This window comes from Diospyros lotus, chromosome 14 (assembly GCF_014633365.1).
Source record: "Diospyros lotus cultivar Yz01 chromosome 14, ASM1463336v1, whole genome shotgun sequence".
In the NCBI taxonomy this organism is placed as follows: Eukaryota; Viridiplantae; Streptophyta; class Magnoliopsida; order Ericales; family Ebenaceae; genus Diospyros; species Diospyros lotus.
Genome location: NC_068351.1, coordinates 31,027,525 through 31,053,761, shown reverse-complemented (window position 1 = coordinate 31,053,761; position 26,237 = coordinate 31,027,525). Strand labels below are relative to the sequence as shown.

Here is a 26,237-nt window from a genome sequence, read left to right as displayed (position 1 = left end):
AAAATAAATAAATTTATGAATCATTAACTCAAAAAACGTTACATTTTTCTATTTTCAATCACAAAATATAACAAAATAAATCTCTCTTTCTATATATATACTGTCAATTAATTATTCACGTAGCGTGTCACTTGCAGAAACATACATTTTCATATACACGTTAATGTTATGTCATGGTAAAAATTTAAAATAATAATTTTTAATAATTAAGATATCAAATCTTAATGTTTGGACATCTAAACTAAACAACATATTTTTTTTTTAATTGTTGAAGGAGCACCATATATATTAAGCCTTTTGAATTTTAGGCATTCATCTGTATTTCAATTATTACTTGTTTTAATTTTTAATAACTTTTCAAAAAAAAAAAAAAAAAAAACTAAAAAAATGTGAGAACATATTTTTTTCTTTCCCTTTTTATTTTTTTTTCGCCTTGTCTATCAATAACACCTCTTGACACTTGTCGAGATAGATGCTAGTTACCCACCTAACAAGAAGTGTTTTCAAGATAGAATTATTGCCAACCATGCTCAAAGGTGGGCTGAAACATTAAATTTCAGCATATATTACTTTTGAGAAGATGAAGAAACATTTGCAAAGAAAGTAACTAGAATTCACAAATTATATCTACCACAAGCCCCTCTACCCATAGCATCTCAGGTGCTAGCCAACTTAGCCCCCCCTTTCTTGCTGTTGAGCGCCGTGCTTAGAACTAAAGTCGTTCAATCAATAGTTCTATTCAACCAGAAATTAAGATACAGTGAACAACCTCGCATTGAACAAAAGGAGAACAATGTGGCTAGAACTTAGAACAGCCAATGCTGAAAAGAATGGGAAAATTATGGCAGGTGAGGGTCTCATCATTTCCTGTCTAGTCCTATATAGTTGACGCTCGTGAAGTTCCCGTGCAATGGGGCAGCACAGACCTGTGGCGGAATTAGAGAACTCGAAAAACTTATATGGCGAAACAGAATTGTGTTGTTCATTCTTCCAGAATCTTAATGCCGAGTTGACTTGCAGCAGATCTTGCCTTCTCAGAGCATTTGAATGTATTCATAGATCAACCATGGAAACAGTTCTCAGCGATTTGTTGGCACCGTGCAGAGCAGAGCGTGTCCAGGATTGTGCTCCAATGGGTACATGGTGGCTCCTCTTACGTAGTTTTGATGCTCAAAGGTGACTTTTCTGAGACTGGAAACTTCTATACGCTTTCTTTTAACCTGCTTCTTGATGATGGCACATGCACCCAGTGGCTCCCTAGATCCTGCTCCAGCCCTCCTATTAAAATAAAGTAAAAGATCAGAATATGCCCTTAAGCTCTTAAATGTCAAGGGTTGATTTGTTCTCATTAACAAAAACCAGGTATCAACATAAAGGAGGCAGTCCTCCTATCTCTGAAATGGCCTGTATTTCTCTGCTGCCACTATTTCAAAAATGAAATTGTTTGCCATCTAAATGAAGAATCAAGATAAATGGCAGCGAGCCGCCGTTTCTGTCCTCGTTAGTACCTTAGGAGTCAAAAATGATCTGGACAGTCAAATACAGGAATATTTATCAGTGTTTCCTGCATCCTATTTTGTAGAGTTAAGATTTTTGACAGCAGCTTTAGCAACGCACGGATTTAGCTCATGTCATCAAATCTTTCCCTATCTAAATACACTAAATTTTTTTGCAGATGACCAGAGTAAGTTAAACTGGTAGTCAAAGGCCCTTTAATTTTTGACTTCAAAATATAGGTCTCAAGTCTCAGATCTCAATGGAAGTCGGTTTTTCAGAAGACCACACAGCAAGATAAACAGGAAAATCAGCCTATAAACCTAATATGTTAGTCTTTCCAACACATGCTTGAAACCAAGGGATGTGGGTATATGTATTATATTTGTTGAGGTGGCATGTCAGATTACTTTCACGTCAGCCAGTCAAATCTCCATAATCTCTCCAAGGACAATTCTCCATATGAATTTCCAAATGCAAGCCTGGTAATATGGCACATAAATCTCTAATCTCTCTCATTGACGATTGAGCATGTGAATCTCCAATATATCCCTCCCTCCAAGAGTTGTGTCTTGTCTAAGTGTCAACCTTGTGAGATAGCATGTTGCATCTCCATATTTTCACCCTCTAAGAAATGAGGCTTGATTAATCTTGTGAAACGTGCTTGGTTCAGCCAAGAAAACTCATTATCCAAGTGTCTCAACATGTATCCCCAGTGAGGCCTTCAAATGGGTTATCTCCATTATGTTGAAGTATTCTAGAATCTGATCTCCAACCACAATAACCTAGGCTGAGGCAGGCTCACAAGGGTTTGATGATTAGGGGTTACAGTTGTAGGTTCATGGAAGCCTTGCTCCTCTCTTGAGTGAACTTGGCCTTGACCAATCACAAGAAAAAAAATCCAATCATCAACGGTAAGCCTGATAGGATATTTAGTTGTTATATTTGTTTAAATTTAGTAGATTTTAGATTTTTACATTTATTTATTTTGTTAGGATAGAAGGCAAGTTTTGATAGTAATCGTAAGATTGCTCCTTTGTGACTGGAAGGCCATGGGTTTAAGTTATGGAAACAGTCTTTTTGCAAAAAAAGTAAGGGGAAGGTTGTGTACAAATACAACCCTCCCTCAACCCTCACAAAGAGGGGGCCTCCTGCAGTGGGGACATGTTTTTATTTATTTTGTTAGATAAATATAACTAGGATAATTATCTTTTAGTGGGGATTTCTGCCTATTTATGATGTAATTAGAAATTATTTTTGATGACTTGAATAAAAATTTTGCTGATTATCACCTCCAGAGAATTTCTCCCTCTCTCGGCTCCCTCTTCCTCTCCAACTTCTTCTTTTCTTTTCTTCCCAACTTCAATCTTTCACTAAATTCTGGCCATCCTCCACCAAAGCCGTTGCATTACTCTTCATGACACCATAATGGAGACATGGTGTCATCACCACCATATTGCTCATTACAACCAATTGATGGAGTGTGAGGCCATAATCAATTGTCCATGGCCTTTGGACTGGTATTAAAGCTAAGAACTATGCTACAAATAGTAGGGGCCTCAAGTCATTAGAAACAGATTAAACAGAACACTGGGATTCTATGTCCACTGCCACTCTTTCTTTAGTCTAGTTCGCTCCCTTCTGAGCTCTAGCAGTTCACATGTGCTCCCAGCTCACCATTGTCATCACTACTAATGAAAACTCATCATGTCTGTTTTGGCCTGCACCACATTTGCTCCAGCCAGTATTTAACAAGTGCAGACATGATATAACAGACTAAATTCAGCAAGCCGTGAATAGTCAGTGTGTGTTGCTACTTACTCGACTGTTATTCAGAATCATTGATGAGAGTCAATGTAACTCTTCTTCAACACTGCAATGGATAGTCAGGACATTTAGATTTGCAGAACAAGAATCTACTGCGCCAACTACAAGAAACCAGTACCTGGGTATGTGACAATACTACACTCACCTCATGAAGGTTTTTCTGCAACATGACAAGATTTCCACTGAAAATAAGATCAATAAGAGTTTCACTATTTCAGTAAATTATTCATAAAATTGACCCATGTTCAAACCGAAGATGAAATCATGTAAATGATGCCTGACTCGATATTTTAGGCAGTCCAGATTATTACAAGCAGTGGGGTCCACAGGAGAAGTGGTATGATAATGTCAACATCATCATCATAAACACGAACATTTCATCATCTATCTCTTCAGTGGTTAATATCAATCAAATCACAACCCCAAATAACTCCATTTACATACTTGTTTTAATAAATTTTCGAAAGAGCCTTAGACCTATACCCTCATTTTTATACTTGTTTTAATGTTAAATGGGGTTAGTTGGGACCCATTGAGGACGCATTTACAACCCTAGGCACATGAATGGAGGGTTGCAGGTCAAGAGGTCAATTCCAATAGAAAATAAGATCTTTGAGATTTCTTGCATCCATTTCTTCTTACCTCCACAAGCTCAAACACCTTACTCCCGTTAGGCAAAAGAGTAGCATTCTAATATTAATATACCATCAGAATTTGGTTAGAACTTCTACTTTCCCAAATATACCAGTTTCTGTAACAAATTGACTTCCCAAATGGAACTGTAGCATGTGAACTGCCATATTGATCTGATCATATGTTATCTGCCAGACAATATACTCCCATCATTCATATCAATATCATATGTTTGAACAGAGTCACAAAACATCAAGCACACAAATGCTCATATCATACTAAGAACAAGGAATAACCACAATGGCATACCTGAAATTATCAATTTAATTTTAAGGAATTATGTAAACAGTTACCTTAACAATTTTTCTGATGCAATCCTGGCAGCAGCAATAGTTCGATGGTCAGGTACCCACTTTACTACACGTTGTGGATCAGATCGCATGGGAGAATGAATCCTAATAAGCTAGAAAAACAAGAAAACAGAAAATAAAATGAGTGGTAGGAACTGGACCATAGTAAATAAGCAGAGAGACAATTCTATCTGTATAAGAGAGGACACATGGGGATAGAAACCTTTTTTCTACTTGAGCAAGAAAGGAAAAGTCAAACAAGGATGATTACAATTTAAATGCTTTGAATTATAACATAAACAGGAAATGAGGAAACACTTAAAAATAGAGTTGTGGTAATTCATTTAGTTTGAGTCGTCCACCCCTGCCTATCTCTGGTTACTATAATGGCTGCAGTTCACATCCCTTATTGTCCCTCATTTTTTTTTTTATTATGTGTTCTTATTAGTCTCACAACCATATTGAAGTTGTTAAATTTGTTTATGGTACTTGCTTCAACATAAAAAATTAATTAATTAATTAAAATGATACAGAAGCTGTATACTTACTCCTAAACACTCCATCATCTGGTAGTAAGCCCTACCCTGCAAAGGAGTGTGGCCTTTTCGAGACTCCGAGAAATATCTAGTCCTGCAATAGATTTGGTACAGAACCTTCTTAAGGTCAAAGCATTATAATTATATGTCTCCTCTAAACACAATTTGCCAAATTTAAGTTCCATCCTTCCATACCATTCTTTATAACCTGGATCAACAGTGAAACCATACATGTCCACGGTGTCGCAAATGGATAAAGCAAACTCAAGAGCCTTAAGCCCAGTTCCTTTTGCTGCTGAACCAAAAGATGCGCCCAACATCAGATATACAGGATTCTGAATTGGAATTTCCTACAGAAGACAAAACCAAAAGTTGTGACTTAAAGATGTTATGTAGGCCAAAAACTAGGAGCTGAAATCCCCAGTTTTAGATGTTTCACATATTCAGTTACATCCTAACACCACTAAGAGGAAAAGAAAGGGTGGGGGGGGGGGGAAGCAATAATACGGACTTGATTATTCATCCCAGAAAGAGTAAAAACTTGGAAACCAGGATGGAATTGTAAACAAAACTGGTGGTTTTTTGCATGCTGTCCGCAAGGCATACTTCAGTGATGATATTTATGTCCATTATTCAACCTCATTCATTGCCATAATAAGAAAATTATGTCATTGGTCAAAATATTTTGAACATGAATCCAAACACGGGACACTAGTTCCCCTTCAGCAACTGCTTTCAGGAGAAACTAGTTCCCTTACTCTGCTACCTTCCCACTTCATATTAATTGATATTCAAAATCTTAAATTCTTGGCACATTTCCATTTTCTGTTAATTGTTTCTGCATAATGGTTAATAGATGGAACATGTGGCCTTCTATTTTCTATTATGTAATTGGTAATGTGCATGAGGCAGTATCTTTAATCTATTACAGCCTCTTCAATGGCTCATGTGTCAACACAGCTGCTTGGCAGCAAATTCTGGCATCAAACATGTTGGTTCATTTAGAGACAAAATGAATGCAAAGTTGGTTTGAAAAAAAATATTCCCTGTCCCAAAAAGATAGTCCATTATGAAAAAATAGACAAATTACTAGAACATAATTAATACTAGTGCTAACTACCTTTTTGTACTATTTTACTGAATTCACTCCTAGTAAATGCAATTGCTTTAAAGTTATTATTGTTTCCAGTACATTATCTTGAAATTTTTGGTTCCTGTACGTGCCTGTAAAGAACTGAGATTGGTTTGTTGCCAAGTCTTCTCCACCAAATTTTCATGCCATATTAGAACTCTTCTAAACTAACCCCACTTGGCATGGTAATTTAATTCCATTTATATTCTATTATACATTTAATATAAGTCCTAATAGAAACAAACAACAATAACAATCACACGCTTAATCCCACTAGGCGGGGTCAGCTACATGAATTTTAGCCCTCTAGCTATCTCTATCCATGGCAGTATCCTTTGTATAACCATTAAATCCTATGTTACATCTAATGGTTTTCCCCCTCATTTTCTTCAGTCTTCCTTTACCACTTTTCCAACATACTTTCTCCATCTCATCCACTCACCTCATAGGTGCACCTATTGGTCTTCTTCTCACATGCTTGAACCAACTTAATCATGCCTCTTGCATCCCAAACCCCAACAGAGCTATTATAACCTGATCATGTATAATCTCTTTTCTTATTTTGTCTTTTCTTGTATGGTCGCATCCATTGTAACATTCTCGTCTTAGTAACATTTATGTTTTGCATATGTTGGTAGTGCCCAAAGCTCTAAATCATACAACAAATGTTATCTTAGGGTTTAAGGTAACAGAAGTAATTTGAAAAACATGACACTCCAAATAGTGCCAAGTATGCAGTCCCATAATTAATGAGAACAGAATAAAGTTGCATTAAACCTTTCCAGGATACTAGTCATTTTTAGTATCATCTTATGTCAGGTGTTTCAAACCACAGAGAGCCAATGGCTTCCCCTACCATACAAACTGGAGCAACAATAACTTTCCTTTTTTGGTTTTGGGCAGTGGCACTGGAGAGGGTCAGGGACATATCTATTTGCAAAAGGAAGGAATTTGTACAAACCCGAATCATTTTGTTCATGATGTCATGAATTGTCGTCTTAATGATCAGTACTTCCTTTCCAGCATCTGTAAAATGAAATTATCGTTATGTTCTAGTACAAGCAAAAATCCCCACCAGCAAGAGAGTGTAATTACTGAGATATACCATATAATTCAGCAACTTTGTCGAGTGCTTTAGCTGATCCTCTATTAAGAAGGCGAAATGTACTTTTTGTTCCCACATAGTCTGTATAATTCTGCAGTACAGACAAAATAAAAGAGAAAAGAATAGGCTCACATGACTTATATGTAAAAGAAAATTCAGCCTAACATTTAAGTCCAATAAGTTGGATGGAGAACCTGGATTGGTGCACCATTTTCCCTGAACACAGCTTCATAACCATCTATCTCCTTTCCAAATCTTGTCTTCAGAAGATCTCCTGAATTACCAACAACCGCACACCGGCCGAACTGCCTTGGAAGAAATGGAGGTGTTTCAGGGAGCACAAGAGAAAGCTTTTCCATGCAAAGAGTCTTATTTTCACACCGGTTTCTGCAAAAGAAACATGCTGCATCAGAGAGCTATTTCTAGGATCTTTTAGTTGCTTTGAACAGCAGAATTTACCAACTCACTAAGGCTGAAGGGCTGCTGCAGATAGAATCTGCTGTTCATTATAATATCCAGCAGGAAATATTCTCCAGTTAATTGTCTATTTATTTTATTGGAAGCATAAATAGTCATGATAGCACATTCAAGATGTGATTAGGGCTCTCTGGAAAACTTTCATGATGTCACAATTTAAAACGACCTAAAGATTGGTGATATAGTCCTAGCTATATACATATCATAGACAAGCATGCATGTGTATCTACATATGCAGAAAATCAACTCCTTTTCACTTAAATTACCTCTTTGTTCATTGAACAATAATTTTTTATAGCATCAGCAACAAGTGTGATTATGGCTCTCTGAAAAACTTTCATGATGTTACAATTTAAACGACCTGAAAGATTGGTGATATAGTCCTAGCTATATACATATCATAGACAAGCATGTACGTGTAGAACATATGCAGAAAATCAACTCCTTTTCACTTAAATTACCTCTTCGATCATTGAACAATAATTTTTTATAGCATCAGCAACAAGTACTTACAGAAGTATTCCTTTGTTAATTCTCCCCCACGCATACTCCTCCCATCCATTGGGTAAAGCATCTATAAACTCCTTTGTAAGTACTGTTGTACTATTCCGCACCTGTGCAATTCAGCTTGTAAAAGAGTAAATCAATTGGTAAAGTAAATGAAACAGATTGATTAATGAAGATCAAGATATAGTAGGAGAAGTAAAGACCACTCTTATAAGCAAGACTAACAAAAAATTTCTCCAGGAATCAGGCTCTTGGTTCAATCTAGGTGAACAGAATAAGGAAAAATACAAGTTTGTATAGACTCGATTGCTTATTAATAACTCATCACGTACCAAATAATAATTGCTCGAATGCTAGTTATCATAGCACAACCTAAAAGCTATTTTTCATGGACCAGGGTATGGGTGCCAGATGTGGGTACTTGTCCAAGCATTGGACTCATCTATTCCCAGTCCAAGGACATGAGCATATGTTTAAATTTCATAAATATTTTCATTTATCTTGTTATTAATAGAACAAGAGTTTTTATAGACTTTTATATTTTAATATATTTAGTGCAGGGGAGGATCCAGGGGAGGGTTGGATTGGGTTCAGCCCGTGCAATCCTCAGCCCAGACATCAATATATATATATATATATATGCGCCGCAGCTCTTTGCCCACCCTTTCCAGCTCTTTGCCCTCTGCCCACCCCACACAGCCCACTGCTCAGCTGCTCCCTGGATCCACCCCTGATTTATTGTGTCCATGTCCAACTAAAAACAACAAACACGTCTTATGCCCTCCTTGGAAAGTCAAGTGTCCAACATAAGTACTTCACCAATATAGAAGAGTCCACGTAACACAGCTTGACTGCATAGAATTGGGGGAGTATTAAATTGCATGGTAGTATGGGAAATAGCACACTAACCTGTTCCCATGTTGCCACAGCTTCACAAAGATTCAAATTAAATGACAAGCCTTCAGGTTCTCCTGTTTTAGGATCTGTCTGTTTAAGATATTGGACTCCATGTAAGAATAACTATAAAGTCAAGTAAAAGAAAACTTGTAACAATGGAGCAAATGGTGAGATCTTTTTTTTTTTTCCGGGGGGGGGGGAATAAATAGAATGCTTGTGCTTTGAAAAATTGTTACCGCATGAAAGTGGAACTATTGAATATGGAATTAAAAAGAGGATTATTTTTCTGGGAGGGGTGTGAGGAGGTTGGGGGGAACATACCCATTTGGAGTCTGTATCACTAGGAAACTGTAGTGTAATCTCACAAAAGTCTCTACCACTTAGAGCTTGTAAACCTAATCCATTTGAACTCTGCATAAAATAAGCAAACATAACTAACTGCAATTAGGCGTATTTAAGCATGACATAATGTCACATCAAAATTCATACCGAAAAAAATTGGAATCATAAATTCTGAGATTTTAGATTCTATCTGTTTAAAAGCATAACAAATAAAAAATTCATCATTAGTCCTCCAAAATCCCATGTTTAGAAGTGCTAGACAAATTTAAAAGAGTACTGTCTGAACTCCAATACTGTGACCTATATGAAGAGTTGCATATCTAAACACCATTACTCAGGATAGCTTAGCACCTCCTTTTGGTGTCCTTATAGCCATCTATATTTCCTTTGGTGTTAAACTTGAAGAACCTGCCTGAATTAATACCAATTATTGTATGGCTACTTGGTGAAAGGATGACAAAAACTAAAATTCTAGACTGTGTTTCATTCTTATTGATTAAGGATCCTCATTACAATGTTCAAATGAGTACTCAAATGTTGCACTGCAATAATAACAGGAATCTACCCCAAGTCCATTTACTATCACATCTTTTTTCTTTTTAATTTGGAATTGCTAGAGAATTTTTTTTTTTTTTTTTTTTTTTGGGGGGGGGGGGGGGGGGGGGGGCAGGGGGGTAGACGTGTCGGGGAGAGATTCACCTTTTCCCTCCTTCAAGATGCATTGGGAACTAGCAGGAGTAGTAAACAGTTGTTTAGTTGTGAAAATGTTTTCCAGTTTTCTATCTCTAATCTTCTACAATTCTCTAGTTTTCATTTTCCATAGAAAATTTAAAAAAAGCATTCATATGTTAGAAGTGCAGAAAACTAAGGGTGCGTTTGATAGAGTTGAAAAATGAGGGTGGAATTCCAATTCTCACCCCAACCCCTAAGAATTCCAATTCCTTGATTTCAAGGAAAATATTCACTTTTTGAACTAAAATGGAATTCGAATTCTATGGAATTGAAAAACTGTTTGATAGAATTTCTTGAAATTTAGATGGAAAATGAATTCCACCCTCATTTTCCATGTCTATCAAATGCACCCTAATTTCCAATCTAAAAAATTAGAACATATATTAAAAAAAGAAAGAAACAAAGAGGTTTTGCTTCTGTAATTTCATAGTTATGAAAGACGCGAGGTGCGAAAGGTCCTGGAGCCTGAGGCACAAGGCGCGTCTTTGCGAAGCGAGGCGCACCTTTTAAAAAAAAAACTCAAAATCTTGTAAAATCATAAACAACTATCAAATTATCAATAATAACACATTCATATCATTCATGATTCATTATCTTCAAATTCTATAAACTAACAACATCAAAGTTGATTCATTCATCATGCAAATTCTAAACTAAAAACATCATCAAAGTTCAAACTTAAAGTCTCAAACTCAAACAAGTACCAATCATAATGCAAAGTTCTAAACAAATGCATAAACACTACAAGTCCACAATCAATATAAAGAAGTTTTTTAATCAATTATCATCAAGGAGATCATTAACATCAAGGTCAATATTTTCATCATCCCTTCAATCACCACTTCATCTTCTTCTTCATCTCCCAATTCTTCTCACTCTTCCAAGTCTTCATCATCTTCGATCTCTGCATCACTTTCCTCCTCCTCTTCAATCTCTTGAGTTACTCGCCGCTTTGAAGTCGAAGCTGAAGTTGAACCTGATTGTGATCGAGTTTGTTTAATTCTAAATCGATAACTAGGCTCTCCAACTCCTGCAGCCGCAATGACATTATTCCATGTCAACCCATCCCCAACGTCATCTAGAAAAATAGTTTCATCATCTTTATCATTCTCCTCATCAAGTTTTACAGTCAACCATTCATTGCTTTCATCAATGTGGGTCAATATAATAGGGTCAATGGTATCATGGATTTGATACCGACGCCTCAATGCTCTATTGTATTTCACAAACACCAAGTCGTTTAAACGAAGTTGATCAAGCCTGTTTCTCCATTTAGTATGAAGCTGCAACAATTTATGCAAAAACATACTAAGAATAAGATACATGAAACAAACCAACTACTAATAAAAAATGTAAGTGTTATATGTACAATGCACTTACATTTTCAAACACACTCCAATTACGTTCACACCCAGATGAACTACAAGTCAAGCTAAGAATTTTAATTGCAAAATTTTGCAACGTGGGTGTTGACATTCCATATGAAGCCCACCATTCCGCTGTCCAATAAAATTCATAGGTTAATTATTATCTATTATCTAGAATGATTATATATATAATGTAATATATATATATGTGTACCTGGTGATTTCTTAGCTCTCTTTCTAATAGCCATATAGTTTCCAAAGAACCCATCTTCTTTGTTATATATCGAAAGCTCAGCATCAATTTGGTCTTGAACCTTTACATTTGAATTTAACTTTCTAATGCATTCATATAAGTCAGTCATGATCTCTGGATCTATACATTAAGCCTTCTAGAAATATTTTGGGTTCAAGTACCAACCAGTAGCGTGCAGGGGGCAATGAAGCTGAACATCCCATCAATTATCAATGATCTGAAAAATGAGTGCATACTTCTTTTTATCTCCATTAAAAGAGTTAGCAATCGCTTCTTTGGCCCTATCCATGGCCTCATATATGTATCCCATAGCCGGCTTCTTCTCACCATCCACTAAGTGCAATACACGCACCAATGAACCAGCCACCTTTAAAGCATATACAACATTGTTCCAAAATGAAGGCATCAAAATCACTTCTACAACCTTTTTAGCCCTCGCTTCTTTTACCCACTTGCTTGTCATCCACTCCTCGGAGGTAAACATTCTTCTAAGGTTGCTTTTCAATCTATGCATCCTGCCCAAAGTGATAAAGGCAGTTGCAAACCGTGTTTTTGCAGACCTCAACAACTCTTTCTTATTAGTAAATCTTCTAAGCATGTTTACTAGACCAGAACGAGTATAGATGTAGCTATTCACCATAACAGCTCTCTCAAATGTCTTCTTCATATAAGGCAACTTGAAAATATCTTCTAACATTAAATCCAAGCAATGCGCTGCACATGGTGTCCAAAACAACATAGGATATTTTGCCTCCAAAAATCTTCCTGTTATTATTTAGAGTGAAATTAACAAGATATTAGTAAATAATAAATATCTAATGAATATTCAAATTGTTCTATTTATAAACGTAATACAAATTACAAAAATGAATTTCATACCTGCTAAAACATTGTTTGAAGCACTATCGGTGACCACTTGCACCACATTTCTTATTCCAATCTTTTCCACACATTTACTTAATAATTGAAACATCTTTTCCCTAGTCTTTGAATAGCTAGAACCATCAATAGACTCCAAAAACATACTTCATTTAGGAGAATTGACTAAAAAGTTAATCAATGTCCTTTCCTTCTTGTCTTTCCAGCCATTTGACAAAATGGAACATCCATATTTGGCCCACGTCTCTTCATGATCTTTCATCATTGCACGAGTGGCTTCCACCTTTTGTTTGAGAAGGGGAACCCTGACTTCATGGTAACTAGGCGGCTTCACACCCGGACCATACTAACCAACTTCTTCTATAAAGACTTTAAAACTGTCATATGTCACTGCATTGAATGGGATGCCTGCATCATACATCCATCGTGCAAAGATTCTACAAACTCGAGCTCTTAACTCTTTTTTTGCAAAATCATTCTCACCCAACCTTGTTTGCTTTCCTTTGGCCTTGCTTTTCAACACACTAACTTCTAGGTCTTTAAAAAAAACATCAAGTGGACCCTTTTTTGTTGGCCCTTTAACACTACCAACACTACCAATACCGCTTCCACTTCCAGTAGATACATTGGGTCTTTTTCACTTTGAGGCGGCAGCTCATCATCATCATCATCATACCCTTCACCAAATTGAAAATCATCGTCTAACGGTGCCATATTTCACTCATCCTTGTTATTCTTCTTCTTTTGCATGTACTCTCCAATCTCTTCTTTTACTGATGGAGGACATTTTGGACAAGCTTTAGTATTCTTAAAACCACCCACAAGATGTTGTTTCACCCAAAATATACCACATTTTGTTACTTTACGACAAAATTTACATGCGGTGATATTTCTATCATTAAGATCAGCTTCAAAATAATTCCATGCTGGGTCAGTTTTGGAAGTTGTCGACGACATTGATAAACTATAAAGAAAACACGAAAACAACAATCGTATAAACTATAAAGAGAGAACAACAACTAGCAAGAGAAATTAAGCAAGAATGCAAGAAATAATCAAATAAAAAGCAAGTAAAGAACTCACAAGGGTAGGCTGGAACCAAGAAGAGGAGAGGTTGGAAGCCTGGAACTGAGATTGGTAGCTACTTTCGGTGGGTAGCGGGCTGCTTAACAGTTTGAAGAGCAGAGGAGAAGAGAGGAGAGGAAGAGAGGAGAAGAGCGTGAGCAGAAGAGAATAGAGGAAGAGGGCGCGGCTGGAAAGGAGAGGAAAAGAGGAGGCGGGTGTGGCTGGAGAGGAAAGGAAGAGGAAGATCGGGCTGAGCTGGAGAGGAGAGGAAGAGAAGAGGGGGTTGCAGCTGGAGAGGAGAGGAAGAAGAAGATCGGGCCGAGCTGGAAAGGAAGATAGGATGCGGGTGCGGTTGGAGAGGAGAGGAAGAGGAAGATCAGGCGAGCTGGAGAGGAGAGGAAGAGGAAGATCAGGCGAGCTGGAGAGGAGAGGAAGAGAGGAGGCGGGCTGGCGCGACTGGGGCTGGAGAGGGAGAGGGAGAGGGAGAGGCAGAGGGAGAGGAAGAGGAAGATCGGGCGAGCTGGAGAGGAGAGGCTGGAGAGGATGCAGGCGCTGCTGGAGTCGGGAGGAGTGAGGAGCGAATTGGGTTGCCCAGGTTTTAATTAAAACCTAGGTTTGATGAGGCGCGCCTCACGCCCCGACGCCTCACCATGCAAGGCGAGGGCCTCGCTAAAATCGCCTCGCCTCGGCTCGACCTAGGCGAGGCACCAAACTTGCGCTATAAGGCGCCTTGCGCCTAGGCATGCCTTTAACAACTATGTGTAATTCTAACTTGCGTTATAGAATTAAATAGAGATGATTTGGGAAAAACTGTGGAAAATCACGTTTTCCAAAACTCCAAATTAATAATGAAAATTTATAAAATTCATTTTCGGTGTTTTCCAAGTTGAGTTCAATTTTGAAAAACACTTTATTTTTCAATTTTGAAAAACACTCTATTTTTTTGGGTTGTTTAGTTCTGGAAAACAGTCCCAGTTTTCTGGAAAATTACTCCATAGAAAACAGAAAGTAAGAAAACTTGTTCAAATACAAAAAATTTCTAACTAGAAAATGGAGATTTGTAAAATGCAGTTTTCAAAAATTGAACTAAATCTGGAAAACACTTAAAATGAGTTTCCTAAATTTTCCTTATCAATTTGGAGATTTTGAAAGCACAATTTTCCAAAAAAATTCTCAAATTATCTTCATCTCCTTCTCTAACACAAGTTACACAAAAGAAATTAAAACATCTCTCCTTTTTGAACATATGTTCAATTTTCTAGATTGGAAATTAGTTTTCTCTATTTCTAACAATTGAACTCATTTTTCAAATTTTCTTTGGAAAATGAAAACTAGAGATTTTATAGAAAATTGGAAATCATTTTTTACAACTAAACAACCCCTTTGTATTTGAACAAGTTTTCTAATTTTCCATTTTTTGTGGAGTAATTTTCTATAAAACTTGGGTTGTTTCCCACAGCTAAACAGCCCCTATGATGTTTTAAAAAAGGAACCAGAGAAATGATATCATCATCATTAATTGCAATTTACTATAATCAAGTTAGGGTTGATGGCATGGCATTCATAATGTCAATTAACTTCTAAGAGTTACGTTGATAATACAAATCTATACAAAAGGTCAATGTGCCAAAATTTTACGTTAGATGCCCTTCGTTACCCAATCTTCTTGCAAAGGAATGATGAGATAGAGTTCCAGCATATTGGAATTTTTAGCAAGAAATCCAAATTAGTTTTGAAGATTATTTCCTATTCCTAATATTGGTTTCTTGTTTAGTGTGTAATTCTATTTACTAGTCAGTTGTTAATTGTTGTTAGGCAGGGAAATCTTAGCCTTGGTGAACAAGGAAACAAGTCTATAAATAGGATGCTTGACTTGTTATTCAAGGTGTGCAAATCACTTGTGAGAAACCAATGAAAGATAGGAATTGGGTGTAATTGAGACTTGGATTTAGAGAGAGAATATTGAGTTTTGTAGTTGTAAACTTTACTACATAGTGATATTTTTCCTCTATCGTTTCGACGACTATGATTTTTCCCTTTCAGGGTTTTTCACGTAAAAATCTCGTATTTGAGTGTGATTGGATCTTTTGTTTCTCATCTTATTTTTTTCCCAACACAACACCATCTTTATATGGAATAGTTTCACGAGATAGTGGTGAATGAAGATAATTCATATGGTTGTGTTCCATCACATAGTTGATATATGAAACTAAGCGGTGCAACATGAAAACATGACAACTAGAGAAATGATATCAAGAAGTAAAAATAATTTACATGTTTTCATCATATTTTTATTTTCTGATCGTTCTGTTTAGTCACCAGAAAGACAACAAACAGAACTTTGCTTGCGTACTTTGTTTCCCTTTTCCCTCGCCAATCCATGAACTAGACAGGGAACTAAACTAACCGAGATGTCCGAAACATAATATACACTTCCAATTGATTTAGCATGTGAACTGAGAGATTAAACCTAAAGCCGGAACATCAATGTGAAAGATAGCCTAATTCATTGGCACTCACACTAGTTCATAAATCGGAGCAAAGAACACACACTCTTCGCACTTAGAACTCACCACACATTTCTGGAAACCACTCTGCAACGATTGCAATGCTTCGAGGTCTTCATCTGCGAGCTGGTATTCTCCATCTATAAACCAATAACCAAACCAAATCGAAAATGAACGAATCAATTCTAATTTCATCCAGATTCGCATGCACAAACAAATGTACATAAACAGATGCCCATACTTACATAGTTTGGATATGCCGGTGAAGTAAACGAGAATGGCTGTTAATCCCGAGGCTAAAGCGAGTAAAAACGCCAATTGTAATAGCCTCATCTAATGAGGAAAACTCGAGAAGTTTCGGATTTGAGAATTGAAATGATTAAACCTCTTATGCGAAGCTATTCCGTGAAAAAGGAGTTATAGATTCAGGCGAATCAGAAGCGGAATTGATCTCCAGCGAGCAAATTTGAATGTCCGTGGATCTGTGAGGAAGGAAGAAGCCAGATGAAGAAATACGCGATCTACACAAATAACAAATTCTCTCTCTCTCTCTCTATATATACACACACACACACGCATACATATATAAGGGTAAATTGATGATATAGTCCCTAACCTTTGGACATTTTACTCGAACATTTCTTGAATTTTTTTAAAAATACTCTCAAATAGATTTCTTGTATATTTCAAAAAAAAAAAAAAAAAAAACTTAAGAACTTATCTTATGAGATGAAATATACAATTAATAGAGTATCTGAACAAAAGATCTAAAATTTAAAAGATATATAATTAATTTAGTAAAATATATAAATTTTTATCATAATTATACGTAATTTTTATGATTAATATAAGTTTGTTATATGATATTATTTTATTTTTTAAAATTAAATTATTTATCCTTTATTTTAAGGTGAAACAACAATACTTTCTCACCTCTTAATTTGGTAACTTTTTTTAAACATGCAACTACAAAGAACTTAGGAAAGCTCTGTTGGACGGGGAGTTGTCAAATAAACGAAAGTTGAAGGGTCAAAATGAAAGGCTAGAAGTTCGATATTGGAATTAAAAGAGAAACTCGGGGGATAGTCTAATAACTAATTCCGTAGGTTTTCTTGAAAGGAAAAAGGGAGACTTCGGATGATCGGAGATCCCAAATCGTAGAAGAACTTCACGGAGCATTGGAGTCGAGTCGAGCACACCAGATTCCCGCTGTTTGGCATTGGATTCTCGAGCCTGAATTCGGGACTCTCAGGCCGCCATCACCGTTGCTTCATTGCTCCCCATTCTCTGCAATAATCTTTGGTTTGTGTAATTCACGCATTACCTTCTCTTTTCGTTCCGATTAGCCTAAAAATTCGAAGGAAGCATCCAATGGCGACGAGGTATTGGGTGGTCTCTCTCACCGTCCCGAACTCCGCTGCACCTGTCTGGAGTCGACTCCAGGAATCCATCTCCAAAAACGCCTTCGACACTCCACTCTACAGGGTACGTACGTGCATTGATTCGTATGTATTCGTTTGGTTATGATTCGGAGTGAGATCTGAGATGCGGAGTTTGAATTTTGATGAAACTTTGCAGTTCAATATCCCGAATCTTCGTGTCGGAACGTTGGATTCTCTTCTGGCTATCAGCGATGACCTTTTCAAGGTGAATTTTCCGGATTGAAGTACGCGATTCTTTTGGATTTTAAGGCGCTGAGTTGAGGTTTTTTTTTTTTTTTTGTGGTTTGACGTGTGTGATCTTATGCAGTCGAATGCGTTCATTGAAGGAGTGTCTCACAAGATACGGCGTCAGATCGAGGAGTTGGAGAGGGTTTCTGGCGTGGTCAGTAGTTCGTTGACGGTTGATGGCGTCCCCGTTGATTCTTACCTGACTAGGTAATCGCAGTTTAGGCGATCAAGATTGGTTCAGTTTTTAGATGTAATGACCACTGAAAGTTACTTCTTTTTTTTCCATAAACAATTTTACGTAGGTTTGTGTGGGATGAGGCAAAGTACCCAACCATGTCTCCCTTGAAGGAGATCGTTGATGGAATTCATGTTCAAGTTGCGAAGATTGAAGATGATCTTAAGGTATCACTTTCAATCATTGTAAACTCTTTTGTGGTATTTTAAGTGAGTGACTTTTGGTTAACATTTTTACTACCTTAGCATGATCAAACAATTGTGGGAAACCTACTCTTGACACTCTTTATAAATTTGAGTTAACTAGCATATTTCTATGTATGGAACTAAGCAAACATGTCTACATATATTCAAGGCACATGAATTGGCATTTTAGAATTAGGAATGGATATGTTCATACTTGATTTATCTACATATTAAGAAGTTTTCAGTTGCATTAAAATATCACTCTGATATTTCACAGTCGTGATCATCTGCTTTCCAAGAAGTCAGTGAGTTAATTTTGAAATTTGAATTTAAGAAATAATTTTAATCAAAGCAGGGCATGGGGCTATGACTCCATGAATTACAGAATGGATTTTTTTATTTTTGAACCCACCTAGTGATATTAAAGCTTGTGATTGTTGTTGTTATCGGATCCAAGCTATCCCTGAACATTCCATCAATCTTTACATGAAGCAAGAATGTGCCATCAGTTAGTGATATCAGAGAGCTATTCCAACAACCAATTGTTTCTTCAACTGAACGGCTAGTCATTGTACTAATAAAATGGAGCTACCAGGTTTCAGTCGGTGCTAAAGCTACTGGTTTATCCTAGATGATATGTAGCTATTTATAGCCTTAGGAGTTCTATTTGGTATTCTATAGTCTATGCGGCTGCCTTTAGGGGTTCTAAGTTGGCTGAATTTCTAATGTTTATTCATAAATATGGTCTTTGTGAGTAGCACATTAGCACGATTTCCTAGGGTGACCTGGATATGAGGGATCTCATCTTTGTCTAGGGAAAGATGAAATGAATTGCATTTTTGTGCTTGAATGGTGCTGAACTGGATAGATTTCAGAGGGATCAAGCTAACGAGCAGTATGTAGCTCTAGGTGATGGTGATTGAGCAAAGGTTAAGAAGAGAAACCAAGGTGTTCAAAAATCAATTTGGTTTTGTGCCGGGTAGGTCAACAATGGAAGCTTTATACTTGCTAAGGCATCTCATCTAAATGTCTAGAGATAACAAAAATATTTACATATAGTGTTTATAAATTTAGAAAAAGCTTATAATAAAGTCCCTAAAGAAGTTTTTCCCAAGGGCTTCAGATAAGAAAGGAGTCTAAATTACTTGTATATAGATTATTAAAGATATGTATCATGTAGTAGAATCATGTGTTATAACTTGTGGAGATTTTGAGCCTCTTCTTGATTACAACTGAATTACATAAAGGATTTGTACTAAGACCTCATCTCTTTGCTCTAGTGATTGATGAATTCACTAATAAATCCAAGAAGAGGTGCCTTGTTTATAATTATACTATTTGCAAATGGCACTGTTTTGGTGGATGATACAAAAGAAGGTGTGAATATTAAGCTCGAGATTTGGGGGAATACCTTAGAATCCAAAGGTTTCAAGTTGAACAGATTGAAAATTGAATATATAGAATGTAAGCTTAGTAAAAATAGAAATGTAGATGATGTAATGGTGAGACTTGAAAATCAAGTCATTCTACAAAAAGAAAGAAAAAAAGAAAAAGAAGATCATTTTAGACTTCTTTAATTGATTGTCAAAAAGATGGAGAGATTATTGAAGATGTTACTCATAGAATTAAGATATGATAGTTAAAATGGACAAACGTGTCTGGCTTTTTATTGTGATAGTAAAATTTCATTGAAGTTGAAACGTTTTATTAGATGACTATAAACTAGCTTTGTTATATGACATAGAATGTTGAGCAATAAAGCACCTTTACATGCAAAATATTAGGGTGATGGAGATGGGGATTTTATGGTGGATGTCCATCCATACAAGAAATAATAGAATTACAAATTAGGTTATACATCATAAGTTTGGAGTGGCTTCTATTAAAAATAAGATGCTTGAGACAAGATTAAGATAGTTTGGTCATTTGAGAAGAAGATCAATAGATGTTCCTATGAGGAGAATGGATGGCATAGAATAAGTTTTTAGCAAAAGAGGCGGATGAAGACCCTGAAAAACTTGGTAGAAAACTCATAGGCTTGCCATGTATTGTAATGGCCTTATAGAAGATATGACCATAATTGGAGATGATTAGCGAGCTAAACTCATGCTGCCAACCGCATCTTGCGGGATTAAGGCTTGATGTGTTGTAATGTTTAAACAAATGGAAATACCTCCTGGTTGAGCAAGTACTTTTTAGTTATGCTCTTAGGGTTATATTATCTTCAATGTCTATCACTGTTGGCACCATTTTATGGTGTGAGACTGTGATTACAGATGATGTTAGAGGCGCCTTAAATCTTTATTTTGAGTTTTGCAAACCTCTATGTTTGGCATTTTCAATTTTAGGCATCGTTGCACCATTTACTAGTTACAGTCTTGAATTTTGTATACTTAAATTGTGTGAATAAAAGTTGCTTAATTCCATGAAGAATGTTTTATTTTATTTTCTTCCTTATAATGAGAATAAAAAACCCGTGTTCTTAGCAAGCATTGGAACACATATATCACTCTATCCACCTGGCTAAATGAACAAATAACTCCTTCAATTCTTGGGATTGTGGAATCCAGTCATTTTCTCTAGTTAGTTCTCACTTGAGCATACTAATTCTTGTTTGTGTCACCTGTGGTAGGTTCGTGTTTCTGAGTATAACAATGTTCGCAGTCAACTTAATGCCATAAACAGAAAGCAGAGTGGGAGGTAGGTAACAAGTGTTAGATATTCATTCCTGTGATTTTGATGAAGGTTTGTGTGCTGCTTGGAGCCACATAATTTCTCTATGTTTTGATGGGGATTTGTATGTGCACATGTTCAGACTTATTAACTGTGGACTGTTTGTTGAGTAATAAAAGATAAATTCTTTGGATATGTCTCAAGTTCTTGAGCATCATTGAATTCTGAAGTACCATGTGGTGGCGCATGTTTAATGAATACCATCACACCTCAATTTGTCATGCTAGGGAGAAAGGAAGGAGGCATGTGCGTCAAGTGATTTTTTTCTTTTCCTGTGGGGGGTGGAGGAAAGACGTGAAACTTCTTGTGTTGACATGTTTGCTTTGAAAATTAAAGTTCTCCTTCTATCTGTTCTCTTCTCTTTAAATGTTCTCTTTTTTTTGCTTGGTGAGGCCCTTACTAATTAATACAAAATTTGGTCTTATCTTGTTATTGCAGCTGAGAAGGAAATTGTTATTGCAGGAACAATTTAATAAAACAGTAATTCTTTCCTCAAATACAAACAAACAATCTGCTTGTAGAGTTGAAAATAAGAATGGCCACTGTATTAGTGTTGTGTGGTCAATTGAAAAACACTTGTATCATTGGCTTGTAAATTCTTAGAGATGGATCCATTTTTTGGGTTGGGGTTGGACTATGCAATGGTAGGTGTGGCAATGTGAAGGCTACCATTGGTGTAACGGCCCGCCTTCCAGAGCCCCTATTGCGGATAGAGGATCCGTGAGAGGGTCATTACTTAAATGATACCGAACAATAACACAAGCCAAAACACACTCACAACCCTTATTGAAATCATAATCCTTTTATCATATAGCATTTCATAATTATCTTTACACAACCATGCACAACATGAGCCCACCTGGGCTTACATTACATACACCTGACTCGAAAACATAAAAGCATTGTTCTGACCCAGACACACGACACCCAGGATTTAGTTTCGAAAGAACTATGCACTTGCTATCCTCTGGACCCAAACCTTGCTGAATGAATCTGGCAACTTAGACAAATCCCTGACCTGGAATGATGGAAAGCAAATGTGAGTTACGAGACTCAGCAAGCTCTAGAAAGGAAGGCTGTAGGTTTAAGACATTACTCTTTCCATAACACTTCATGCAATTCATGTCAATGCAACTACATATCATGCCATGCCCAATACCTGCCTTATTTCTAGATGCATAAACATATAACAAACTCCACATAAACGATAATTGGGGCCCACATAAAACACACACTGGCACCTAAGTCCACATACAAATACCATTTCTCTTACACGTCCTTTCCTGTCACTTTCAACATAATTTGTTGTCGTGGGTCTCACCCCAAGGTGGGTCTCACTCCCAAGGTCTTTCTATTGGCCACTTCCATGGCCTACGTTCCGTGGAGGGCGCCACTCATCCCCCATACTCATCATTTAAAATTGCACATTCTCACATTGCAATGCAACAAATAGGAAATACAATGGCTTCTGCAGCATAAATGTGATGACAAGGCCCCTATAAACCAAGCATCAGGCCATACTACGCCCACATAAGAATACACACATGCGATATGCTCTAAATGCACCGGCTCACCTAGAGTACTCAGGTTGGCTCTCAGACCAACCGGGTCATGCAAATGCTCACACATCCTGTCACACACAACACATCTCCCTCCTGTGAATGCAACCCAGTTCTTATGCAGCACACACATCATGATATGCACAAACCAAGGCATGAATCTGACAATACCAGCTCTTCTGGCCCGTCTAATGCTTATCATAACAGCCGATGACTGACGCCCATACATCCAGCCATCAACTGCCACAACCCACGGTCGACAATCAGTGGCTTTGTACCCCATACCCTTAAGACATACATGATCAATATTTAATTCATATCTTTTAGATATAACATTACATAACATTTCCCCGTAACTTTTCACGTACGCAGCCACATAAACATTATAATACCATTCTCATTCTCATTTCTTATCATGTTAATGAACCATTCACTTTTCCCATTAAACCCGTTAACCTCGTAATCCATACCAAATCTTCTAAGAACCTAACCCATCAGGTTCGGCATCATTCCTAAGGGAAGCAGAGCGATACGAAGCCCCGTGACGGACAAAGAGAACAACACCAAGACATCACAGCTTAACTCATTCCATTAGAAATAAACCCATTAATAAAATATAAGTCATAGGGTGGTTGCCACGCGGATTATCATTATTAATGCGTGGAACCGAGTCACGATGAGGGAGAGAATAAAATACGAGAAATTACGGAGACTTTCACGGGAAATGAAGAACACGAGGATAGGGTTAGGAGCTTGCCTATAAACGGTTGATTCTTGACTTTTCTACGCTCCTGCTGCGAAGTAAAACGTTTTCTAGAAAATAACAAGATAACGACTCAAATTAATCCAATTTAACCACGTAACCCGCATAATCTAACCGTATAAAATTTATAATTTAAACATATAATATTTATACTAATTTTACCCACTTACTTGATCACTTTAAACGCTGAATATCCCAAGATTTCCCCCATTTCCCTCACTTTTCCTCCCATTTTCCCAGTTGTCGCGCCCTATTTCTTCTCTCCTTCCTTTCCCTCTTTTCCTCTCTATTTCACGGAGCAAGAAGTGGCTGAATTGGCCACTGGGATGGCCAAAATTGGCCTCCCGAGCATTTTGGAACAAGGGCTTAAATAGGCAAAAGAATAGGCTGAAAGAAGGCCACGTGGCGGCCGCTGGAACCATCGCTGGGGGAGGCCACCGCCTTATCGACACGATGTTGTTTCGGTGTCCATAGGCTGGAAAAATTCCAGCAAAACCTCCACTGCGCGCGCACACGGACGCGGCTCGATCCCGCGACCTCACCCAACACACGCGCACGCGTGACCAATTGGACTGGCAGCCTCCTTACCATATATACGTGCGCTACTATATTTAAGGGAACCCTCACTCCTCTTTCAGAATTTGCTCCACCGCCCCCAGCACTTTTTAAATCCACAAACACACCCCATTCCCCATTTCTCTCTAATACACTTATACCCCAAAACTTCAAAAAATATCCCAATTACACCCCAGATTAATAATTCCCTAAATATTCCAAAATAAGATAATTAATTACCTTAATTGCCCATTTCCTCAAAACAATATAAATTATTATTTTTCCCTAAATCCCCAAATACTCACTAATGACCTCAACACTAGTATTAATAATTATTATTTATTTCCAAATTTCGGGGTGTTACAATTGGAGTAAGAATGGAGCCCATGCAAACAGGGGTTAGAAACACATGTTTTACAACATTTTAAAATAGACTAGTACCTCATTTTGGTCAGTGCAGCAAATTGTAGCATGATCCCTTGGTTATCTTGAATTTGTGGTTGACTGTAATTTTTTTCTTATTCCAGCTTGGCAGTCCGTGATCTTTCCAATTTAGTGAAGCCAGAAGATATCATCACATCAGAACATTTGACAACCCTTCTTGCTATCATTCCTAAATATTCACAGAAGGATTGGTTGTCAAGCTATGAGACACTAACCTCCTATGTGGTACTTTCACTTTTTAGTTTTGTGCTGTCACTTGATTTTTTAACCACCATTTGGTGTTTAAACGCTGTATGCATGGTTGTTTTAATTGGTACAGTGGATATTAAGTTGGGAAGTTCTCTGAGGATTATATGAGTTTTGCCTGTTACACATTCGAAATGCATTTCGTCGAATTATTAATTAATGGGATGCATTTCCTCTTTTTGCTATAGTAATTTTTGCTTTTAATTAAACTGATTGTTTTAGGTTCCCAGATCTTCCAAAAAACTATATGAGGACAATGAATACGCTCTTTATACTGTAACAATGTTCAGTCGTGATGCCGACAACTTTAGGACGAAAGCACGTGAAAGAGGTTTTCAAGTGAGTTTGTTCTGCTAGAAGCTTTTTTGTTTATTTAGGTGGTTGTTATGATGCCAGTTTTAGCTTATCTTTTGTTGATTTTAAGAATTTCTTGATCCTATCCTATGGGTGATATAAGGGGCACAAATGGCTTAGTATAATTATGTACCTTCTTAAGTGCTAAATGTTTGGTTTTGCTTGTGAGCCAGATTCGTGATTTTGAATATAATTCAGAAACACAAGAGAGTCGGAAGCAGGAGCTAGAAAAGCTGATGCAAGATCAAGATACACTTAGAAGCTCTCTTCTACAGTGGTGCTATGCCAGTTACGGGGAGGTACTACTATCATGCAAAGTTTCTGAATTGTTACATGGTTTTAATGATTTCTAGAAATTGGGTCAAACCAGTCATTTGGAACTTCATGAAAGAATTTATTATGCCAATATCACAAGTCTTAATCCCATTGGGTGGTTGGCCTGTGAAATAATTTATTGTTAGAGGAAAATGGGTTCCTAGTGATTATTTATTTATTTATTTATTTATTTTTTGCTCGGAAATTATTGATTAGTACTAAGGGGCTAATTAACATGTTAATGTCTTAAGTGTATTATATGCAAGGCTCACTGCATAAATCCTGTTCAACTATTATACCCATCTAGATTCTAGTTGCACCTTTTCACTGTATATCAAGTGCTTGATGTGGCTGGGCATGGTTAATTATTTAATTAGATGCTTTCACATAAGTGGATGCCGTTAGTGGGTTCGGACCATGGAGATGGTGGCAGGTTGATGCAAATGATTTTATGCTGCATAACATGATAATCCACATGCAGGTTGAATAGAAATGTGTCAGGGTGGTTGCCCATGTGCCCAGATCACTCGTGTCAATTTGGCGTGATATTGCAAAGAACCCCTTGAATTAATACTGAGAGAGTCTGAGACTCTATTATGGGGTTGCTGCCTTGCTGGTTTTAGGCTACCTCCCATTTTGTGGCCTATCTTTGCCATTGCATACATACATGTATGAGGAAATTGTTCGTGATCTTGTATGGGTTGATACACAATACTGAAAGAATGCAAGAAGATTCATGCTTGGTTGTGTTCGTCTATCAGTTTGAAGTAAAGTGCTAATATGTAAAAATGGGCAGCACTTGCCCCAAGATTTCCCCTTATATCTTCCTTTTAAATTACAAATTGTCTCTTAAATCTGTGTAGGAATTCTCTGAATTCTTGTATATTCATAGCATAGATTTATAGTCATATTTAAGGTGAATCTTGATACCTTCATAAGGAAACTATCAATCCATCCTCTTAAGGAAACTAGCTATTAAGGAAACTTATACAATTAGGAAACTAACTTATTAGGCAGCTAATTAATACAGAAAAAAAAACTAATTGTACATTCCATATCTAAATTAGGAAACATA

The 26,237-nt window shown here is 37.0% G+C and overlaps 2 protein-coding genes across 5 annotated transcripts in view; one reads left to right on the top strand and one right to left on the bottom strand.

Annotated features, from left to right (window-relative positions):
• Positions 1–527: 527 nt before the first annotated feature.
• On the bottom strand, positions 528–16,647 carry LOC127790568 (sialyltransferase-like protein 4). 4 transcript variants are annotated; one of them, XM_052320141.1, is made up of 14 exons: positions 16,349–16,647; positions 16,170–16,243; positions 9,280–9,369; positions 8,971–9,048; positions 8,068–8,168; positions 7,272–7,464; positions 7,078–7,168; positions 6,934–6,998; positions 5,036–5,190; positions 4,853–4,934; positions 4,308–4,417; positions 3,467–3,503; positions 3,316–3,367; positions 1,132–1,278 (listed from the first exon to the last, which is right to left on the bottom strand). In XM_052320141.1, the coding sequence occupies exons 1-13, from the start codon at positions 16,434–16,436 to the stop codon at positions 3,362–3,364; spliced, it is 1,170 nt and encodes a 389-aa protein (XP_052176101.1). In that variant the 5' UTR covers positions 16,437–16,647; the 3' UTR covers positions 1,132–1,278; positions 3,316–3,361. The 4 variants fall into 4 exon arrangements, with proteins under 4 accessions (XP_052176099.1, XP_052176102.1, XP_052176100.1 ...); XM_052320140.1 differs by lacking the exon at positions 3,316–3,367 and having other exon boundaries at positions 1,114–1,278; XM_052320139.1 differs by lacking the exons at positions 3,316–3,367; positions 3,467–3,503 and having other exon boundaries at positions 528–1,278.
• A 561-nt stretch (positions 16,648–17,208) lies between these two features.
• The window catches only part of LOC127790307 (V-type proton ATPase subunit C), a 29,362-nt gene continuing 20,333 nt past the window's right edge, over positions 17,209–26,237 (top strand). The window contains exons 1-8 of the mRNA XM_052319748.1: positions 17,209–17,588; positions 17,682–17,750; positions 17,853–17,980; positions 18,076–18,175; positions 20,826–20,893; positions 24,331–24,472; positions 24,716–24,832; positions 25,021–25,146. Coding sequence (XP_052175708.1) covers positions 17,475–17,588; positions 17,682–17,750; positions 17,853–17,980; positions 18,076–18,175; positions 20,826–20,893; positions 24,331–24,472; positions 24,716–24,832; positions 25,021–25,146 — 864 coding nt within the window. The 5' untranslated portion in view covers positions 17,209–17,474. The remainder of the gene's footprint in view (positions 17,589–17,681; positions 17,751–17,852; positions 17,981–18,075; positions 18,176–20,825; positions 20,894–24,330; positions 24,473–24,715; positions 24,833–25,020; positions 25,147–26,237) is intronic.

What these genes read in the sequence shown, in the direction of transcription:
- LOC127790568 (XM_052320139.1), bottom strand. Translation starts at nt 16,436, where the DNA reads ATGAGGCTATTACAATTGGCGTTTTTACTCGCTTTAGCCTCGGGATTA. An exon ending in GTGATACAGACTCCAAATGG is followed by an intron (nt 9,049 to 9,279) that starts GTATGTTCCCCC and finishes TATCTTAAACAG; the next exon opens with ACAGATCCTAAAACAGGAGA. An exon ending in GATCCAGGTTATAAAGAATG is followed by an intron (nt 4,935 to 5,035) that starts GTATGGAAGGAT and finishes AATCTATTGCAG; the next exon opens with GACTAGATATTTCTCGGAGT.